The sequence below is a fragment of the Aplysia californica genome, unplaced genomic scaffold, assembly GCF_000002075.1.
Source record: "Aplysia californica isolate F4 #8 unplaced genomic scaffold, AplCal3.0 scaffold00278, whole genome shotgun sequence".
NCBI classification, from domain to species: domain Eukaryota; kingdom Metazoa; phylum Mollusca; class Gastropoda; order Aplysiida; family Aplysiidae; genus Aplysia; species Aplysia californica.
In genome coordinates, this window is record NW_004797548.1 from 483606 (window position 1) to 504136 (window position 20531).

The following is a 20531-nucleotide window of genomic DNA, read 5'->3' on the forward strand; positions in this document are numbered from 1 at the left end:
CCCCCCCAACAAAATCAACACTTTAATTTACTGTAGTTTGCAAAGATACGTTTTTTAATATGTTATACTCGATTTGTCACTAGATGTGTTTTTTGGCCATCAGATTTGTCCAATGTTTCTTGTTCGCTATTTTAACTGCCTGAACCTCTCTTTCTATACATTAAGGCAGATCCTCCATTTCATTTTCAACATTGTCTTCCTCTACCCGCTCTCCATCTTCCAGTGCTGTGAACTCTTTCTCACACTCAAACGTAGATCTATCATCCAACACGTCATCTATTATAACCACATCAATATCTTCTTCTGACCGATTGTCCAGTACCATTTCACTTTCATCAACTGAACTGTCGCTTGAAGTATTTTAGTCTCTTCTTGCTTTTCTTTTCTTTACGTTCCCTTTACAAGCTTTACTCATCTCTACCCCAATCCTCTTTTCTTCTTTTTTTCTTTTCTCCAAAGTCTGTCTTCCCTCCGTTTATTCAACTCCTCTTTATTCTGTGTTTTTTTTTAAACTCCTTTATCTTTTTACCTCTCTCTTCTTTCATGCACTTCTTTTCTTCATGCTTTTGTGAGTTCTCGATGTTCTTTTCCTCCATTTCCGCTTTCCTTTTCCTTTTTATTTCTTCTTTCTCTGTATACGATGATTTTTTTTCTGAGACCAGTGTACTTTCACGGGGTGGGTTGTCCGAGCTGTGCTACATTTGATGCCCCTGTGTGGCAGCACGTTTAAGTCTTTGTAGCACCAATTTAAAAAAATGACCTAGATCTAGATTATCTACTAGTGTTTACGGGACGTAAAACCTTGATCTAGGGCAGGGGTTTTCAAACCTTTTTCGCCCAGCGCCCCCTTTTTCACCCTTCCGAGTCCCAGCGCCCCCTACTCCCCCCCAACCATCAATCTGACATAGCGACATGCATAATATTATAATAACTATCACAACTAAAGAGAGAGCTCAAACAACAGGGTACAAAATAACGTGACTAAATTCTAGTGATTTGTTTCTAAACATTAGTTGGGTCACCAATCACCATCATTACAGAGTCTTAAATTAAGCGTGTACGTGCAAGGGCATTGAGAACAAAATACTGCCATTTTATACATATATTAGTCATCGGTATAAGGCGACCAGTGTTATTGACATCAATAAAAGTAAAATATGTATTATCACATTTACAGAAGCAAAACACCACCCCCCTCCCCCCACACACAAAAACAACAATCAACAAACAATGATCATTGGTTTGAAAACAGATTGACATAATCTTTATGAAACGTTTTCTCCCATCAAGGTGCTGCAATAAAGTTGCCTGAGATTTGTATATATCAAATATATCCATTGTAGAAAGTAAAAATATTATTAAGTCGTTCAAATGTGAGAAACCACACGAGAGAAAAGTATGCAGGGATCTTAGTCTGTAATCATCACCATTATCGTAACCATCATCATCATCATTATCATTATCATCATCAGTTTCATCAGCAGAGGCAGCACATGCACATAACAAACTCTATTAAACAAGTGAGTATTTTGCTTTAAAAAAAAATTAGAAAGAAAAGCAAAAAAAAGAAAAGACACATTGAGGTATCAAGTAAGGGTAAACTACGGAGTAAGCATTTTTACAAATAAGTAATTGACACTACCCTATTGGGAAGGACATATCTGGGGAGACAAAACCAACTGATCAACATCAGGTTTCAGATTGGTCAGTAGCAAACGCAAATCGCCACGCTCTGTGATCCTTAGTTTTTTTCCTCTGCTTCGTCAGCAACGTTGTCACTGCAGAGAATCCCCTTTCTACGAGATAGGAGGTGGGAAAAGCGATGAACAACCATTTGATCTTTTCCCACAGGGAGGGATATTTGTCTTGCACTACAGTTTTTAACCAGAATGACTGGTACGACTTTTTGAACAATGGTTCGATTTCAAAGTCACTTTTCAGTGCCAGAAGCTCTTCTTCAATTGCCACTGCCAAGTCACCATCTGTTTCAGTGTTGAGTGGGTCCAGTACCCAGTCTGGAATTTCGAGTTAAAAGATATCAGGAAACCTTGTCTTCATATCAGCATGAAAATCTCCGAGGTGGTTGGTATATATTTCTAGTTCCTTGTCAGAAACCCGCCCTTCTTCCACTGTCTCCGTCAAGGAAGGAAACTGAGCAAATTTCTCTTCTGCCAATGTTTCTGTGGAACATTTCCAATTTCGACCTGAATGACGAAAGCATGGATTTTGCCTTGATCAGGTTGGTGTCATCCCCCTACAGCTGCAAGTTGAACTAGTTGAACTTTGTGAAAAGACCTGTGAGGTACGTAATGTTGTTCTTGCGTTCTTTCAGTTTATTTCAGAGATCCACTGTCTGTTTCTTAAAAAAAACCTTCCAGCACACAGTCAAACAGGCAGAACAATATTCGTGTTAAACAGTTTCCTTTTGAGAGCCACAGTGTGCAAATGTAAGCATTGGAAGTCCTCGTCATTTTCAGTGCACAGCTGTTGGAATAATCTCGAGTTAAAATTGTGGACTTTGATCTTGTTAACACACTTGATGACAATGGCCAGTTGTCATGCAGACTTTCATTCAGGTTTTTTTTCACCAAATGCTGTCTGTGAATGACACAATGAACAGTTAGTACTCCAGAGACTGATTTCTTCAAGAAGCTCATAAATCCACAGTACCGACCTGCCATCGACGATGCCCTATTTGTTCCTCAAGCAACTATATAGGTCAGAGGGATCTGTTTCTCCTCTAACATTTTTTGGACCACTTTGAAAATGGACTCGTCTTTGGTATCCGTTTCCAACATTTTCGCAAATAACAATTCTTGCATTATTTCCTCACCCTCTATGAACCGATATCCAGTTTAAGGCTGAACTCACGTCCTTTAAGCATTTTGCACAAGGATTCCTCAACATTTGCTGACATCCCATCCATACGTCTTTGAATGGTATTGTCACTTAGTGGCAAGAACTTTCAACACAGGCTTGGGGCACGGAGCAGGACTGTGCTGACCACCTCTCTGATCGCAGGCTATATGAGGTCCTCACCGATAGTATGGGGTTTGCCAGCCTTTGCAATTAGCAGAGATAAATTATAAGTTGCTTGTAAGCCTTTATCAACTTGATCGACGTCGGTTGCAAACATCGATTTAACTGATTTTCATTTCTGAAAATTGATCTTTAGAGTTTTGAAGTATGCCAGATCTTTGTCAGATTTGTCGGGATGAATCTTCTTGATATGGGCTTTACGTGCAAAGAAATAAAGTTATTAGTAATAAGTAGTATCGTAAACTATGCCTACGGTATCAATTTTTGTTTTTGTTTTTTATGTGGTTTCTTTCCCTTCACCATTTCTTATGTTGCATTTCATGAAAATTTAACACCGCCCCCTTAACGCTCACTACCGCCCCCCAAACTGATGCCACCGGGGGGGTGGAGGCGCTCACTTTGAAAACCACTGATCTAGGGCCTTGGGGGAGACACATTTTTCACCATGCCTGTGTGATCAGACGGCAGACCAATACCGCGGGCGGATGAAAGGGACTTGGTGGCTGCTGGTAGGACATGCTGCACTTATTAGGATTTTGGGGCCGCGGTGAAAAGGCATGGCCACGGTCCCACGGATTTCAGTCACTCACACACAATCAAATAATTCCTTCACCAATTGCTTTGACTCATTGCGATTGACAAAAACAAAGAGGGGGACATGAAAAACATGAAAAATCTTGACGAGGACAGCATCAGGGACCTTATAGAAATCCTCAACTGGAGTCTATGGAAGGGAGAGGAGAGCCACTTAGTACCACTCCTCAAGCCTGACAAGGACCAGAGTAAGATACGAGGGCTGTCCCACTGAAAACCGGAAAAGGTCTATAAAAGCAACAATCTTTGTCCTATTATTTAAACTAAAAATGTAACACCTCATACCTCAATACATGCTTTATTTCTCAATGTAATCACCATCCCGCTGGACGCATTTTTCCCATTGCTGGATCAGAGAGAAGATACCTTCCTGAATAATTTTTTGTCAAGGGATTTCAACCAATCTTTCATTGCTTCCACGAGGTCTTCGTCGTCTGTGAATCGCTGTCCAGAAATATGGGCCTTTCATAGGTCCAAAAAGGTGATAATCTGACAGGCCAAGTCAGGACTGTGAGGGGGCGTGGCAGAACTTCCCAGCCGAACCTTTGGATCCAGTCTTTCATAACGTTTGAGATGTGTGGCGTTGCGTTGTCGTGCTGCAAAATGACCCTGCGGGACAACCGGCCTCGTCTTTTTCGGCGCACAACCTCTCCCAAGAGTCTGGCAGTATCTGTTAGCATTAACAGTTTGTCCTGGTTCCAGAATGTCAAGAAGCAGAACACCCTAAGCATCCCAGAAAACCGTGGCCATGAGTTTCTTCACCGATGGCTGAACTTTAAAACTTTTTCGAGGGACGTGAAGACGTGTGCTTCCAAACCATTGAATCCCTCTTCGTCTCAGGGGTCATGTGGTGTATCCAAGTCTCATCACCTGTAATAATGCTTTTCAGGAATGCTTCATCGTAATGCTGGAGGTCCCCAGATACGTTCATGACTCCCGTGACAGCTTGGCGACAACGATTCAACAAAGTCTAAGTCTAAGACACTTCAACACGTTGCGTCTTGTGGTCAGCTGTCAGCTCTTTTGGGACCCATCGAGCAGATACCTTTCAATAGTGCAGCTCACCAAACACTATTCTATGGAAAGTCGACCTTGAAGTGTTTAGCGACTTGAAAATTTCGCGAATTTTTAGGCGCCTGTATGTTGGAATGAGTTCGTTAACGCAGTCATGACAGAAAAACAAGGTTCTTGGTGAACTTTGTCATTGACATCCGTATGCCCGGCTTTGAACTTACTACACTACTCATATACCTGTGACTTTGACTTAACTTTCTCCCCGTAAATGGACTTTATTTCAGTGTGTATTTCTATAGATTTGAGACTTTTAGCGGTCAGAAACCGAACGACAGACCTCACTTCTACCCTTGACCAATTTTCCAAAACGGGGTAGCCATCTTTGGAGAACTGCTGTGTTCGTTTGGTTTGTGCGATACTCATGGTGCTCAATCAGGAAATTCCTAAATGATTGTTTTACAAATGTGCGTGTTTTACAAATGTGCGTTTACAGAATGTGAAAATATTTAATAGTTTTCAAATTACAGCCAAATTCCGTTTTTTCGTGGGACAGCCCTCGTAGCTGCTTATCGAGTAATCACGATGCAAAATTGCGAGAGAAAGCTCTTTCAAAAGGAGGTGGGGTATTCAATCGCAAAAGAGCTAGAAAAGTAAGAGGGACTTTCAGCAGCAACTCTGGGTAGCTACAGAAAGGGGAAGGAAACGTGGACGAATGCCGCTATCCTAGCATCAGATGTTTATGAGGAGTTTTGAAAGAGGCGAGGAGACTCTTGATAGCTGTACTAGACCTCGAGTAGGCCTACAATAGGGTTGAGTACGATGTCCTTTTGAGAACAATGATCAAAATGAAGATCAGCCCCCAGCTCGTAACATGGGTAGTTGAGGCATCGCTGAATAGGAGAGTTGCAATGCAGCTGGGAAACTGGACGTCTGACACCAGAAGCATAACACCAGGGTTGCTGCAGGGATCTCATCACTCACATCAGTGTTATTAAACATATACAGAGTTGGAATCACTTCAGGACAACTGGAAGGCCCAGGGCGTGTGCTGAGCTTTGCAGATGATGTCCGTCAAGAAACAGCAAACGCGGTGCAACAGAAGTGTATACCACAAAGGCAAACTCCATCCAGACAAGGCCCGTGTGCTGTGGTGCTCGCTGAATAATCACATTGTGAAAGCACAGATGCCCACAGTCACCATCAACGACAGGGTCCCGGAGCGTGAGCAATCATTGAGGTATCTAAGTATCCCCTCTGACAGATCACTCTCAGGTAAAGATCACATAACCAAGATAATCACAAGAGCCAGAAAAGGTCTAACTGCGCTGAAAACTATGGGGTGTAGCAGAATGCCACAGAGAATTTTGGCCATACTATACCAGATTCTTGTGCTGTCTGTGATAGACCTTGGCCTCGGTCTCCTCACCTTGATACTGTCGCAGCTGAAACACCTTGAAAGAATTCAGAACGAAGGAATGCACACTGTTCTCCGGTGCACACGAAACACATCCTGCGAGGCAGTGCGTTATCTCCTGGACCTCCCAGCCATGGTAGAACATCACAAAATTGCTCAGTTGAAAGCGTATTTGACGATTCAGCACCGATGATCAGCACTCACTGCATGACAAAGTGGGAAGAACTGTACACACACGTCTGCTTAGAGGGACTGAAAGGATGAATGAGGCAGAGACAACTTTAGCTAAATGCTGTGAAGTGCAGGACATCCAAAGGGGCACAGCAGGGGTCAGCATCACTGATCCACTTGGGCAGTATACTCGAGAGGTAGCAACCGTAGGCAAGAATGTTATGAATGGCCAGAGGGAGCACCCAAAGCCGAGGTAGAGACGCTGATAGAGGAGAACAGTGAGTCTATGAAGTCATCTTCACAGATGGATCTGTACTGCACAGAGTCAAATCTGGATGGGTTTTCAGGGCCCGTCTAAACAGGGTCATACAGAGTGAGCTGTCAGACGCCACTAGTATAACCATGTCCAGCATGTACATGGAGATGAAAGCCATTACAGAAGCCCTTAACTGGATTAAGACGACAGAGTATCAGTCAGCCATCCTCGTCACCGACTTGATGAGCACCGGCGAAAAAGTGAAGAAACACATGATGTATGCAGACTGGCAAGGAGCAATACAAAGCAGCAGACTAACAAGGATTGTATGGGTCTTTAGTCCTAGTCATGCAAGAGTTCAAGGCAATGAACGTGCTGATAAGCCTGCTGGCAAGGCTAAGATTGGCAGCACCATGCAATTAGATCCACCAACAGTCATGGTAGAATTGACAGCATGGTTCAACGACCACAGAGAGGATGAAGGCACCACATCCCATACAATGGAAAGACTAAGGGAAGCTGGTGTCTCTAGAGGGTTGGGAAGAGATAGAAACCTGCGTGGAAAAGCCAAAAGAATATCCAACCAGCAGATAACTGGCACAATCAGCAAGCAGACCCTTTCATGGATCCTGGAGAGGAAGGAGCAGCTATGGCATAGTGCTGCCAGCAATGATGCTTATTCTCCAACCAAGAAAGTAAGTAAAGAGGGGAACTGTAGTTTAGGATCCAAACCAATCCGATTGTTTCTTAACCGATTTTGGTGGGAGTTATGATAAAAACTGAGTTACATGGCCGCGGTAGGTGGTTGTACTCTACTTGAGGCCACTGAAACTCATCCCCAACTTGTCTGCAGCATGTTAGAATCTAATGAAACACCTTCCTAAATAAGAGCAAAGGCACGCCCACTCAAATGTAAACAAACTTCTTGGTTAACTCAAACATGGCCGCAAACAAACTCGAAAGTTTCCATGTCACGCAACCTCGTACGGCTTCTTGTCTAAAAAGGAGATAACTCCATGGTTTAAGCAAAGTTACAGGTCACAGGTAGTAGTAGGGAATGTTACTTTCTACAAAACAAATATTTTCAGCAGCAAGAGAATTCCCAAATATCTTTAGGAAATTAGAGAGATTATAATTTATTGTGATCTTAAGAGATGTGTAGATTTCACTTAGTGAATTTCTGATTGTCTTTAAAGACTGGCAGGTTTTTTCTAATGAGCAGTTGCAATAATAATAAAACCAAAAAGACAATAAAAGTAACAGTTCCTTGGACTACATAGCATAAAAAAGTAGATCAGATAATTTGACATCTGATCTGAAAAAAGGGATTACGCAAACTTCAGGTTTAGTTTAGTTTTAGTAAGAGTTTTATGGCACTTGCAACACAATAAGGTCATATAAGTGCCGAACATTAGAGGTATTACAAGAGAGTAACTAACACAATAAAAGAAAGAGGGGAGATAGAGACGATAGATTTTTTACAGGAAAGAAGGAGCAAACCACACCAGAAAACTCGCGAACCACCCACACAAACTTCAGGAAAAATTACATCCCTACAGAAATCAATATCCATAATAAGAAAACACTACAGTGTCTTTAAGAAAGGCGTAAGTAAGGCTTATGACACACATACCCGGATTTTATTTGCTCCAAGTTCCAACATCTCCAGCTGAGTCAGATGATTGATGTTCTCTATTTTACCAATTTTGTTATTAACCAAGAACAATTTCCTCAAGTTGGTTAATCCGTCCAGACCTTCAATCTTGCGCAGTCGATTGTAGGACAGATCTAAATGTCTGGAAGAAACAAACAGTCACACATGAGACAATATAGAGGGGTAACAAAAGTGCTGTTTCATTCACTGATCTGTTCAAAGACTTTTTTTTAGTAAGCTTAGACAAATAATTTCAGTACAATCTTTCTTCACTCTTTTCCTTCTACTTGACATTTTACCATCACTTCAGTCATGTTAAAATCAATGAAGCTACCAAAGAGTTAAGAAATAGACGTAAAACAAGGGTACAATCTAACTTGCTCAAACGACCACCTATCCAAGACGATTACCTGTACAAATGACAACTTCCCACTTTCCCCCTTGAATTTTTTATATATCGAAACGACACTGTCAAAGAAGACTATCTGTCTCAGATGACCACATTTCTCTTTGACAATATATGTGGTAATTTACGACAAGTTGAACTGTACATACACAACATAGTTGTGACAACATTTGTGTCACTATAACTATGATGGATTCAGGCACTTGTCAACTTTTGGACATATGCAGACCTGCCAATCATCCCGATTTAATCGCGATATCCTGATTTTTTTCTCCCAAATCTCAGGCATCCGATTTTCCCGGTTTCGATTACATGTATTCCGATTTTTTGGGTCCGTTTGTTGCGCTGGATTTTTCTAAAAACTCCCTCTGCCTTCTTCTCTGTCACGGGAAGCACCTGTAAAACTTCTAGTCAGCAGGCACTCAAAGCACTATTTTCTAAAATACTGATGCGGATTGAGTAGTTGAATCGCCCCAAGTGTGAAGTAGTGTTGAAACTTTGCTCGCATGAGTTATTTCAACTACAATGAAAGTAGAATCGATTTGGCATTCCTACTTGGGACATTCTTAAGATCTCCTTTAGTTTTTGTTTCCATTCAGAATTCCCTGATGATGGCCTGATAACTGTTTCAATGGCGACATAAAAATTACTATTTTGCTGTTACTTTAAAAAAAAGCATTGTCTGAGCTCTTGTTAGTCGGGTCAGTCGTCATGACCCAAAAGCATGACCCAAAAGGGAAACCTGTTTCAATTGCACTTTTGCATCACATGACAACTCTTTGGCATGTGAGTTGCGTGTGTGTCGGGGACCGTCCGTTGACCAAAGTTCATGCATGCTGGTTGATGTTGAAGGGTCTTTTGGGACTTATCGGTGTGTGTGTGTGTGTGTGTGTGAGGGTGTGTGTGTGTGTGTTTGAAACTTGCACTAGGAATTCTTGATGTAATAATTCAGGATAAAAAAAAATAAGGATAAAACATACACACACTACAAACACAGGGCGTATACATGGGTATATTTATGGACACCCCCAAGTAAATATTTTAGTCAGCTTGGCAGTCATCTCGATAATTTATCTTTGATCCCGATTTTTCCCCCCTGAGATCCTGATTTTTAGATTTCACAGAGTGGCAGGGCTGGAATGGAGTTATTCGTATAATCTTAAGGGAGTGCTTATTTAGGCCACATATGGCCTAAATAAGGTAAGGGAGGGGGGTTTAGCTTATTTGGGCCTCAGTGTGGCCTAAATAAGGTAAGGGAGGGGGGTTTAGCTTATTTAGGCCACAGTGTGGCCTAAATAAGGTCACCCTAATCTTAAAGCTTGTTCAATAATAGTCTTGCTTTTGATGAAAGAAAAACTCATCTATCTAGACTACAAGTTGAGATATTTGCGATCGAAGGAGGTGGGTTTCGCCTGGGGTCTGAGGTAAAAGAACCACTTGAATATAGATTTTTGAGGCTGGAATCAAAGCATTTTTGTGTCATCCTGATAACAACAAATAAAAACAGACTACCTTAACTCATTCGCTACGCCGAGCCGTGGGGGGCGGAGCGGCTAAAGTGCCGTCAGTACGCTAAGCCACCCCCGGCAGCTCGAGAACCGATCTTCAATTTTAGCTTAGATTCTATTCCAATCCACATATCCATGTTAAAATAAAGGTCATAATATAATGTTGACTTTCGGGTCAAGCATTTCCACTAAAAATCGGAAGTTTAGATTCAGTTTTGAAACCCGATTTCGTAGTTTATTCGACTTTGTTTTATCGCGATGCCAAAATTATAGCCCGGACACCTGTCTTAGTAATTGTACACAACAAAATCTATCATTATTTTGCCCACTAAATAAATGTAGGACTCTTTTTTTTAATATTGATACGATTGGACTCATATTGCCAAGGCACTGTTATTGAGAAATCAATATTTTTGAGTGCTAGATCTAAGTCTGGATCTAAATTGTCAAAAAAAATATTTCTCCCCAAAATCACTACTTTTTCATGAAATTACACAAAAGTGCCACTCAAGACATGTATAGGTTTATTCCAAGGAGATTAAAAGTAGTGGAGGATGCTCTGTGGGCGGCACCGCACGCCTGATAGGAGCCCTCTCTCGCGGCGGAACTGTGGTCTACCTGCGCAGCGCGAATGCCTGACTCACGCATTGAAATCTTGATAAGAAAGAAGGTTTTATTCCGAGGTCCTTGAGACTAGGCAAGTCAATTAGTAAAAATGCCTTGCACCTGTGTTGTATTTAAGTGTAAGAACCGATATGATGCTGCAGTGGATCGAAGTTTTCACAGTTAAGTTGTTTTCCTTTAAAAAAATTTGAATGAAAGTGTTTTTATGCCCCCAGCAACACAATTTAGATCATTAATATATATTTATAAGAGGCTGGCTCCGGCGCTACATGCCAAGGCCAACCCAGGCTGAAAGGGATACAACACCCCAGCAGAAAGACCGAGATACTCAATTTTTAAATAAGTAATTCTTATTCATAAATATATATAACAAGCTGGGCCCCCTTTCGATGAAAGGGATGATCGGTGCTTTAATATCAACTAAAAGTCATTCGCCTACTATATTTACACTCTACTGGAATGGGGAAATAAATCTTGAGAGATGCAAAAAATTAGAAGGTCTACATCTATACTCTCAAAACAAAATGCGCCGCGCGAAATATCACTTCCGGATTTTCTAAAATTACAGAGACAGAAGCGTCGGCCTACAAAAGCGATCGGCGAAATAAAGAAATTTAGCTTTTTGCAGCAAAACTGTCTCAAAACTGAAAAAACCAAGGGCGCCATGGTTTGGAGAATATTTTAAAGAATTTTTTGGCGAAAACCGCATGTCCATTGATGCAGCCATTAAAAAGCCTTTTGAATAGCAAAATTCGGCCAACACAAATAGATAATAGATTATTATGTGTATATATATATATATATAATTATTATGCGTGTGTGTATGTATATATACATATTATACATTTTAATTAAAGATATTGCTTTCCTTTGTGTGTGCAAATTAGATGCTACTGTAGTCTAAATGTTGATATCTAGAGGCTCCATTAGAATATGAAATCAATACTCAACAACAATAAAGATGAATATTCTCTATGTTAAAGAAACACCAAACCATATCAGATGAGGGGAGAGGGTAGGGTGGGGTGGATAAGAGTTTGAGTCTTGTTAGATAGAACTATACTCGGTTTAATTCTATTGTTGTAGTCTTCACCTAAGATCCCACAATCAATTATTCCGTTTCACTTAAGATTTTGCTGTTAAAAAATAAACCAAACAAAGCAAAAAACAAATTTTACTATACAAGAGTCATCCCTAAGATAAATTATCCCCCTCTGGAGTGTAATAAGGGACTAAAAACGCTGCTCTCCATATTATCATACTTTACTGAACAAAAAAACCCAAAAAAACCTTCAAAGGTCATGCACGCTCATGCATAGGATCACCTCCAAAGGTGCTGTTATCTCTTTTTTAAATATTTGAAATCATTGTGCGCTCCACTTCGTGAAAACCAGGAAACAAAATTATTGTAATCAATAATATTATTATTTATAGATCAAGTCATACTTTTAGCAATCTGATAAAGCTGGCATCGACCCTCTTTTGTGTCCGCTATTCCTTACACATAAAGTTAGTTATGGCACACGCCTAGGATCATGCAATCATACCTTAAATTCAGTTTAAAAGTATATTTTTATCTATTTCTTATAATTAAATATTTTAGCATCTTTAAAGATTATCTTTATAATTTGGTATGTTTGATAATTTTATGTTACTCGTACAAGTGTTCTTCTTATTTTACACATCTTTTTGATTTTTAAACAAGATTATAACATAAAACTCTTAAAAAATTGAACAGTCCGTATCACACACATAATTTTTTTTTCTTTCTCCCTGTCATTATCCGTCAGCCCGTCAGTTGATCACAATCTCTCTCTCTCTCTGTCTGTCTGTCTGTCTCTCTCTCTTATTTAATTTTTCCCATTCTCCTTCGTCCCTTCCCAAGGCCCGCCCCTCCTCTTTCATCCCAGCCCCATCCCCTCTTCCTTGCGTGCATTCCCCCACCCCGCCCACCCCTACAACGTGGCCCAGCCCGATAAGATTCTATAAAAAGAAACGCCACAGTTTGTGATTTAGCCCACAGTCGGCGGCCATATTTGATCCCCACCGCGGTGTACTGCTCGTGGCGCCGCGAAGAGAGAGAGGAGGCTCCATTAGTTCTAAGCTCCTTGGTTTATTCCAAATGCAATTCTGAATAATTCCATATAAAATACGAGTGGGTTTTTTTCTGTTTGTGATCGTTTTTCAAGGTTATAAATTTTTTACATTTTATTTTCAATTTGGAAGTCATGATCCAAATGTATAAATATTATGGAATGTATGTAAATAACTACAAACTTTTCAATATATTCCTGTTCTATAATCATTTATGGTTATTTTGATGTATCATTTGACTAGGTGCAAACATATTTTTTGAGTTTCACCAAAGATTATAAATTTTTTATTTTCAAATTTTATCCACATCCAATCAAAATTGTGTTGCATAATCGCCTCTTACAGCAACCAAAGTTGAAAAATACATAAATAAAAATTACAGATGTATTCTACAAACCATACTGAAAATATTGGTATATATTTATTTGAATTTGTGGCCCCAAAGACCTTTGAACTGCCTACTAGTCATCATCTCATTCGCCCTCCCCCAAAAAAATTTGTCCACAAGCCGAAAATAATACGTAGCGAATGAGTTAAAAAACAAGTAAGAGTAACTAAATTTGGACATTTGTGTTGATATTTGTCGTTATTTTATTGTTATCAGTTGTTACTTGTTGTTATTTGTTGTTATCTCGACAAAGATAAACACCGAAATTGAAAGTAACAATTTATCGGAAAAAAACCCAACTGAATTAGGACGTTTGTGTTGATATTTTATTGTTATTTTGTTGTTGTCTGTTGTTTTTTGCCATTATCAGTTGTTATTTGTTGTTATTTGTTGTTATCTCGACAAACATAAATACCCAAACATTCCTTTTTAATTTCTGTGTCGGACATATGCGCCGACACTTATGAATGTAAAGAAATCAGTTATTGTAAATGGTTATAGAAACGAAAATAAAAGCTGAAAAAGCCTGGTGCTGATTCAGGGTCACTGGAAAGCTAGAAATTATTCTTATAACACAATCATGAGAAGTCATCCCTGTTATTCAGTCAACTTACAAACCCTAGATCTAGAGTATTAAGAAAAATAAGGAATAATTTATGGAGTGTAACTGATATCCTACTGTTCATGCATTACATTGTTGTAGATGTATTCCGGCACTAAAATCGGTTTGTACTTTTCATAGAGGGACATTAGGGTAATTTAGATAAACTTTAGAGAAAATATGTGAATATTCCCGATTATGTTAGACACATAAAGTTGTATTTGGAGGAATTACTTCATAGTGAATTGTGTGCCAGATTGATAAAGTTGCAAAATTACAGCTTCCAATATGCGAAGATACCATCTTTTTTGAGTATCTGCACCAATGTAATGTCGTTCATGTTCCAAAAGTTCGACAGTTTTTGTCGTGCCGTTTTTTTAGATTTATTTTTTTCATTCACACTGGTCCAAAATTTTTTACAATGTAGCATTGCCGACTTCTACACGTCTAACGAAATAACCAGACCCCCGTGACCCCAGCGTGATAAGGCGCTCGGCGGGGAACCCCGCGTTACAACTAAAATTCCACTGCTGGTGCGCCGTGAATGAGAAAATGGCTGTCAAAGTTAAGTGTCTGCCAAAAGATTAAGTGTTTTTGGAAACTGCATATCGTCGGTGGAGAATTCTAACCGTCCAACTCCCATTTCGTAAATTTTACAGGAGAGACAAAAAACGGAATTCAAAGGCTCTTATGGCGATTTACTGTCTTTAAATGCGCTAGACTGGAATACATGACTCTACTTTTAAGTATTTAAAACAAAATTGCCGAAATTTTATTATTTTAAGTCCTAAACCAGAGTCATACGGATAGACCGCTCAGTTTTGGAGTTCTGACCGTCCAAGTGTCGACGAACGAATCGTTCGTTTAGAATTCTCCAACCCGGCGGGGACGCCACGCGCTTCGTTACGTCTAACTCAGTCCACGTCACACGTTAGTGTTACCGAACAACTAGAAATGACTACACCTGCAGTCAATCCAATAGGAAACCTACTATAAAAGTTCTAATTAGTACTACATAGTACATTAGATCTAGAATCAAAACAATAATACTGTTATTATATCTAAAACTGAACGTCGCACTTTATTTCCACATAATTCTAATTAGGCAATGGGCTTGTCGACAGATTAAGTGCGTCGTTAAGTTTTTACTATAAAGCTACTATTTGATCCTCCATTCTCAAGGAAATTGTGAGAAGGATTGGTTTCTTGTCTAGTTACAAGAGAGAGAGAGAGAGAGAGAGAGAGAGAGAGAGAGAGAGAGAGAGAGAGAGAGAGAGATTGAGAGAGAGAGAAGGGGGGAGGGACTGAGAGAGAGAGAGAGGGGGAGGGGTCTGAAAGAGAGAGAGAGAGAGAGAGAGAGAGAGAGAGAGGGGGGGGGGGGCAGAGAAGAATTTCCGTATACGAATTGTCTTCATGGAGCTTCTTTTATGGCTAATTTTTTCTGTTTGAAGTGCAGATTCTGTCGCAGTGCTTGCTCTCTAGTCACTAGCATAATAGTTCTTTCATTTATCATTTTCCTCCATGTTTTCTTGTCCTCGGTTATTTCTTCACATATGCTGACATCTACTCCAAGCTTAGGTCATCTGTTTTTGCAGATGTCTTTGTACCTCAGTTTTGACCTTCCCCTTGGTCTCTTTCCATGGGCAAGCTGTCCATAGAGAAATTGCTTCGGAATCCGGTTGTCGTCCATTCTCTTGACATGGCCCAGCCATCTCAATCTTCTTAAACACAGGATTATATGTAGGGTTGATTCATTATGAGTGACAACAGCAGCATCACCGGCAAAGAAAAGGTCTCGTATTCTTGTTTGGTTTGTTGATGTTGGTCTTGGCTTGAAGTTGAGCAAGATTGAAAAGCGACCCATCAGTTCTCCAGTGGAAGAAACTGAAATGCTTCTAAGTCTAAAAACATGGTTTAACTTGGTTGGAAGACTCTAGAAGTAATATGATTTTTTTTAAAGCTCAACTAAATCTCATATAATGCATCCCCACCTAATATATGGCCTAACTAAATAACACATTTTACATAGAAAGTCATCAAGATGAGGTATGCCATAGCAGCATCCAGTGTCAACAGGAATGAATTATCCTCTTGTCCAAGCACCATTATGACGCTTTAAAATGCTCTACCCAATGAAGCTAAAGTTCTGGTTAGCTAAAAAATAAACTACATAAACCAAAACACAATACACTGCATATCAAATTAGACTTAACCGTGGGTTTTAACTTGCTTACTGGTGACGTACTCAGTTCTAGATTGTCATAGAACTTTTGGTAGTCAGATGGCGCAACAGACTTCATTTCTTGCATGTGTTATTAAAGTTCTCTATGGACGAATTAAACTTTCTACCCTGGTACAGAGGCAGTCCCTTCATGTCTTTATGGAGAATGTCTGTGGGCTCGCCGCGCTTCAAAGGCAGATGTGACCAGTCATCATCAAATCTCAGTTTGTATTTAATTTGACCATCTGGTGTGAAAACTCTGGTTGGTTAGTTTGATGAAATCAGAAAAGATACAATGAGTCAAATACTTGACTACATATGGCTTCACTTTCCTACTGTCTTCCATTAGCCTGACATAATCAGCTGTGTAGTAGATGTGCTGTGAGCACTGTCCAACTCCATCTGTGTATAGCCCTTCTCTACGAATGTTAATGTTACAGTTTTACCTTTGACAGAGCTGAAATATAACAGTGCAGAACTCATTGTGACTTTGCAGTTCTGATACAACCACATCCATCTGAATATAATGATTTGAAGTCAAATCAGATGACAAAAAATCAACCACACAAGGAGCAAATTTATTTGCAGTCAGAGCACCTTTGAATTCATTTGAGACATAACATACACATACCCCCCCCCCCCCCCCCCACATACACACACTCATACTTTTCTTTATACAAACGGCGGTACACTGCCTGTAAGCTCTGGAAAACAGGTTCCAAGTATAATTTACTGGAGTCCCTCGGCAATAGTGATGTGGCAACTTGGGCAGATCACGAAGAAACTGTTTAAGTACCTTTGATGCTGTAGTCTCCTCCCTAACCCTTTTTCTCTGAACTGGAACCTCAACCTCTGCTACACCCAACCCAGATGTAAGAACAATGTGAACACACTAGTAACAAAGTATAGGACTTAAGAAGAAAGCCGTGCACACTTTTACTCTGGCCCCATTCACTCGCAGATGGTACTTCATGGACCACGATATTCTGCTTTCTCTTTCCTTTTTCTCCACAGGCTCGACACAGTCGACCAACCCTTTAACAAAAGCAGCCTTTTCTGATTTTACATTTTATTTATAATCAAACGCCTCCTTCAGAGCAAAACGTTATCGCCGTGATCCACAATGACGGGCTACCTAAACGAATTAGACGGTTAGAATTCTTCAGTCACGGAAGTCAGTCGGAATATACGGTTAGAATTTCTCTTTAAAACAAGACTTTTGTTTGTCAAAATTGTTCTAGATTTTAATAGGACGTAGCCATTCGTTATGTCGATCTATTTTAAGGAAAAAAGCAATTCGAAAAAATTTCGAGTTAGACGGTTAGAATTCTCTGCTGACGATATTTACATCTTTTTGTGTCTTTTATCAATATTTTAAAGCAAAATCCACACAAAAATATTTTAAAAAATGGATATAAAAGGTGTTGAGAAAAAAAAAAAATTGCACCCCTAGCCTAGGAAATGTCAATTTCTCAGATTTTATTATTTTGACGAATGCGTTAAGAGGATGAGCGACCCTTGAGGATCATTTTCTATGTTTGTAGCCCAAGATCAAATCTAAGTACACATATAAGCTAGGCATAGTAAAATCTCTTGATACGCAATTTTATTTTGGCATAGCTACAGCAGTTGCTAAGGAAATGGCAGCCATCTTGAAAATAAACAATGAATTACAAATCCCTAAGGCTTTTTTATTTACTGACCAAATTTGATCAAATATGGTGAAAGTATACCTGAACCAGACCCTATCAGCGTAACAGCGAGTTTTTTTCAACAAGTGCTAAAGAAAGAAAAAAAAAGAAAATTTTCATAAAGTATAAAAAAACTTTTCTAAATTTAGGTTGCGTAATCCCTTGCCTATGGAAAAGTTTTATTTTTTTCGCAAATATCTCTCTGTTACATTGATGGTAGTACTGCCATCTATGTTTCTTGGAAGTTTCATGTCAAAAGGATGAAAACTAAGGAAGGAGTAGGGGAAAAAACTGTTTAAAAAATGACATTTTGCGAAAAACGACAATTGTGAAAATTCTCTATACAGTAGTCTCCGCCTAAGATCCCACCGCTTATGATCCCGGTTCGCTTAAGATCCCGCTGTTTTAAGAAAACAAAATTTTTACTATACAAAAGTCACCCATAAGATCCTGCTCTGATTCACTCTGAAGGTCAACATTCGGCTAAGATTCCGCATTTCAGATCATAATTTGCGGAACAAAAACGCGGGCAGGACAGCCGATCAACCAAGAGTGAAAAGTTGAGATCAATATAAAATGTCAGTCGCGTCAAAGATCAGCGACTATCAGGAATGTGATCACATACACGTTGTAAAACTCGATGAAGCGATACAATGTTTGCACCAGACGGGATCACACCGGGGTGTGAACTGACCGACATGTTTGTTTTCCCCGAACATCGCACTCACACCTGAGCTATCCCCCTAAACTTACATCACTCGCTGGGTGGGTAGGGCCTACACGTTCGCTCCAGGCGGGATCACATTGAACTGTGAACTCTTCCTCGACCATTAGCACCTGTCTCTACTCCCGAATTTGCGAGACAGACTGAATTTTAATTGGTGTGTTCACAACGTAATGGTGTGTAACGACAAAGGCGGTTTGGGGGGGGGGGGGGGGGGGCTCAGTCAGAGATGGAAAGCTGTAAATTTATGACAGGTAAAGGGGAGGGGTATCTGGAAAAGCGTAGATCTTGAGACTCATGATAGGATAATAAGTGAAAAAGGTCGCCTCATGCCCCTATGCACTGCGATAGGTCATCAAAGTTAACCACTCTTCGCTCGCCATATGCCATAAACCCACCAAGGGGGCACGCCAGTTCATCTTAGAGTGGAGGGAGACCATTTTATCGATTGTGAGCCTTATCATGAGTCGCCATAGATTCTTCCCTGGGTTCATCTGTTAAGATCCCGGTTCGCCTAAGATCCCGCATTTCCTTGCTCCCGAGCACCGGGATCTTAGGCGGAGACTACTGTATTACCCACCTTCATGTTTTCAAAGGCAATTTACGAGAAGAATAAAGACTTTCTCAACTGTCTCCATGCTATTTTTAGACAAAGAACTGGTTGACCTTCAAAAATCAGCCAACATCTCATCGTGCATAGCCCGACCCAAAATCGGCAAAATCAAGTGTTGCTCCTCCCCTTAATTTCACCACGATTCCATACATTTACAATCTTAGAATTCAGATTGCACAAACAAGTTAAAATAACCAAGTAGAACAGTGAAAATCATAAGGCATTACGTTCATGTGCTAACGTTTTTCAAGACCTGCTCTTCTGATTTTATCAAATGATTGTGCTTCTTGCAGCTCAATAGTTTATTCACCAGTCAAACTTGTAAATCATCTCCAAGTGCTGAGTGAATACGCAGCCCTTCCCAAGAACCCCATTGATCTCCAATGCGTTCGCACAACTTACTCCAGGTTGACCAGCGCCTCCAGATTCTCCATCTTAGTGATCTGGTTGTCATACAGGTCCAGCTCTCGGAGGTGTATCAATGAGCTGAGACCCTCAATCTTCTTCACCAGGTTCTGCCGCAGGCACAACGTCTGTGGAGTAACGTTAAACCTATACCATTTCACCATTTTTTTCTCCCGAGGAGTAAGAATAAAAGAGCATGGTGTATTTGGACCAATTGATGGCTTACGAGTTATAATAGTTGTGTCTCTGCATGTTTCAGTATTACTTTTGAGTGCAAGGTGAGTCTGGACCAAAATGCAACACCAGAAAAAGGAAAATTTGGGTCCCTGGAGCTAGGAAAACTTTAAAGGAATCTCAATTTAGGATACTTTAGAATAAATATCTAAATAAAGGCAGTTTTAAAAAACTGCATTAGTACTGAGATAACAGGGGGGTGGGGGCTATTCCTGTCACAAGAAGATCATAAACTACCTCAGCATTTGTCGTTTGATCCAAGTTACGAATCTTTCCGATGCGACAATGGTTCAGATCAATGTCCTGAGGAAGAAGAGGAAAAGCATGATTACTGAATGTTAAAAAAAGCATAGAATACCTTGCTCTCACTGGAAAAATACAGTTGATATTTGAAGGCATGAAGATGAGGGAGAGGCTTCTTTGATGTTGCCCAAGGCGGAGTAGAAAATGTGTTCCAAAATTTTCCTAAATATTGGCTAAATTTAAAAGATAATGAGATTTTCGTGATTAGCCCCCAAAAATTAGAAAAAATCGCTCTAGGAATGCAATTTAATACCGCATTACCGTACCGGGTTAAATTCTTTTTGTGCGACTGACACTTTAAGGATAAAAAACTGTACGTCTAAACGGAACTTCTCTCGTTGAGAAACAGTCAGTTCAATGATGCCCCAGATATAGCGTCCGTCGGTTAAACTGTCAGTTTAGTAGTAGTAGTATAGGGTTTTAAGGCGCTCGCAACTGCGTAAGGTCATATGAGCGCGCGAAACACAAGTTGTTTACTTTCGCAAAAGTTTACTGCACGATTGGTTAACTATTAGACTTTAAAATGATAAAATATTAAAATTCAGTGTAAATATATTTGCGATTTAAAACAACTCTT

At 40.0% G+C, this 20531-nt stretch overlaps 1 protein-coding gene across 1 annotated transcript in view; it reads right to left on the reverse strand.

Annotated features, from left to right (window-relative positions):
* Positions 1 to 19954, reverse strand: part of LOC101860747 (protein phosphatase 1 regulatory subunit 7) — a gene marked incomplete at its 5' end in the record, with an annotated part of 51163 nt that extends 31209 nt beyond the window's left edge. The window contains 3 exon segments of the mRNA XM_013084205.2: positions 8122 to 8284; positions 19415 to 19545; positions 19889 to 19954. Coding sequence (XP_012939659.1) covers positions 8122 to 8284; positions 19415 to 19545; positions 19889 to 19954 — 360 coding nt within the window.
* Positions 19955 to 20531: the final 577 nt, after the last annotated feature.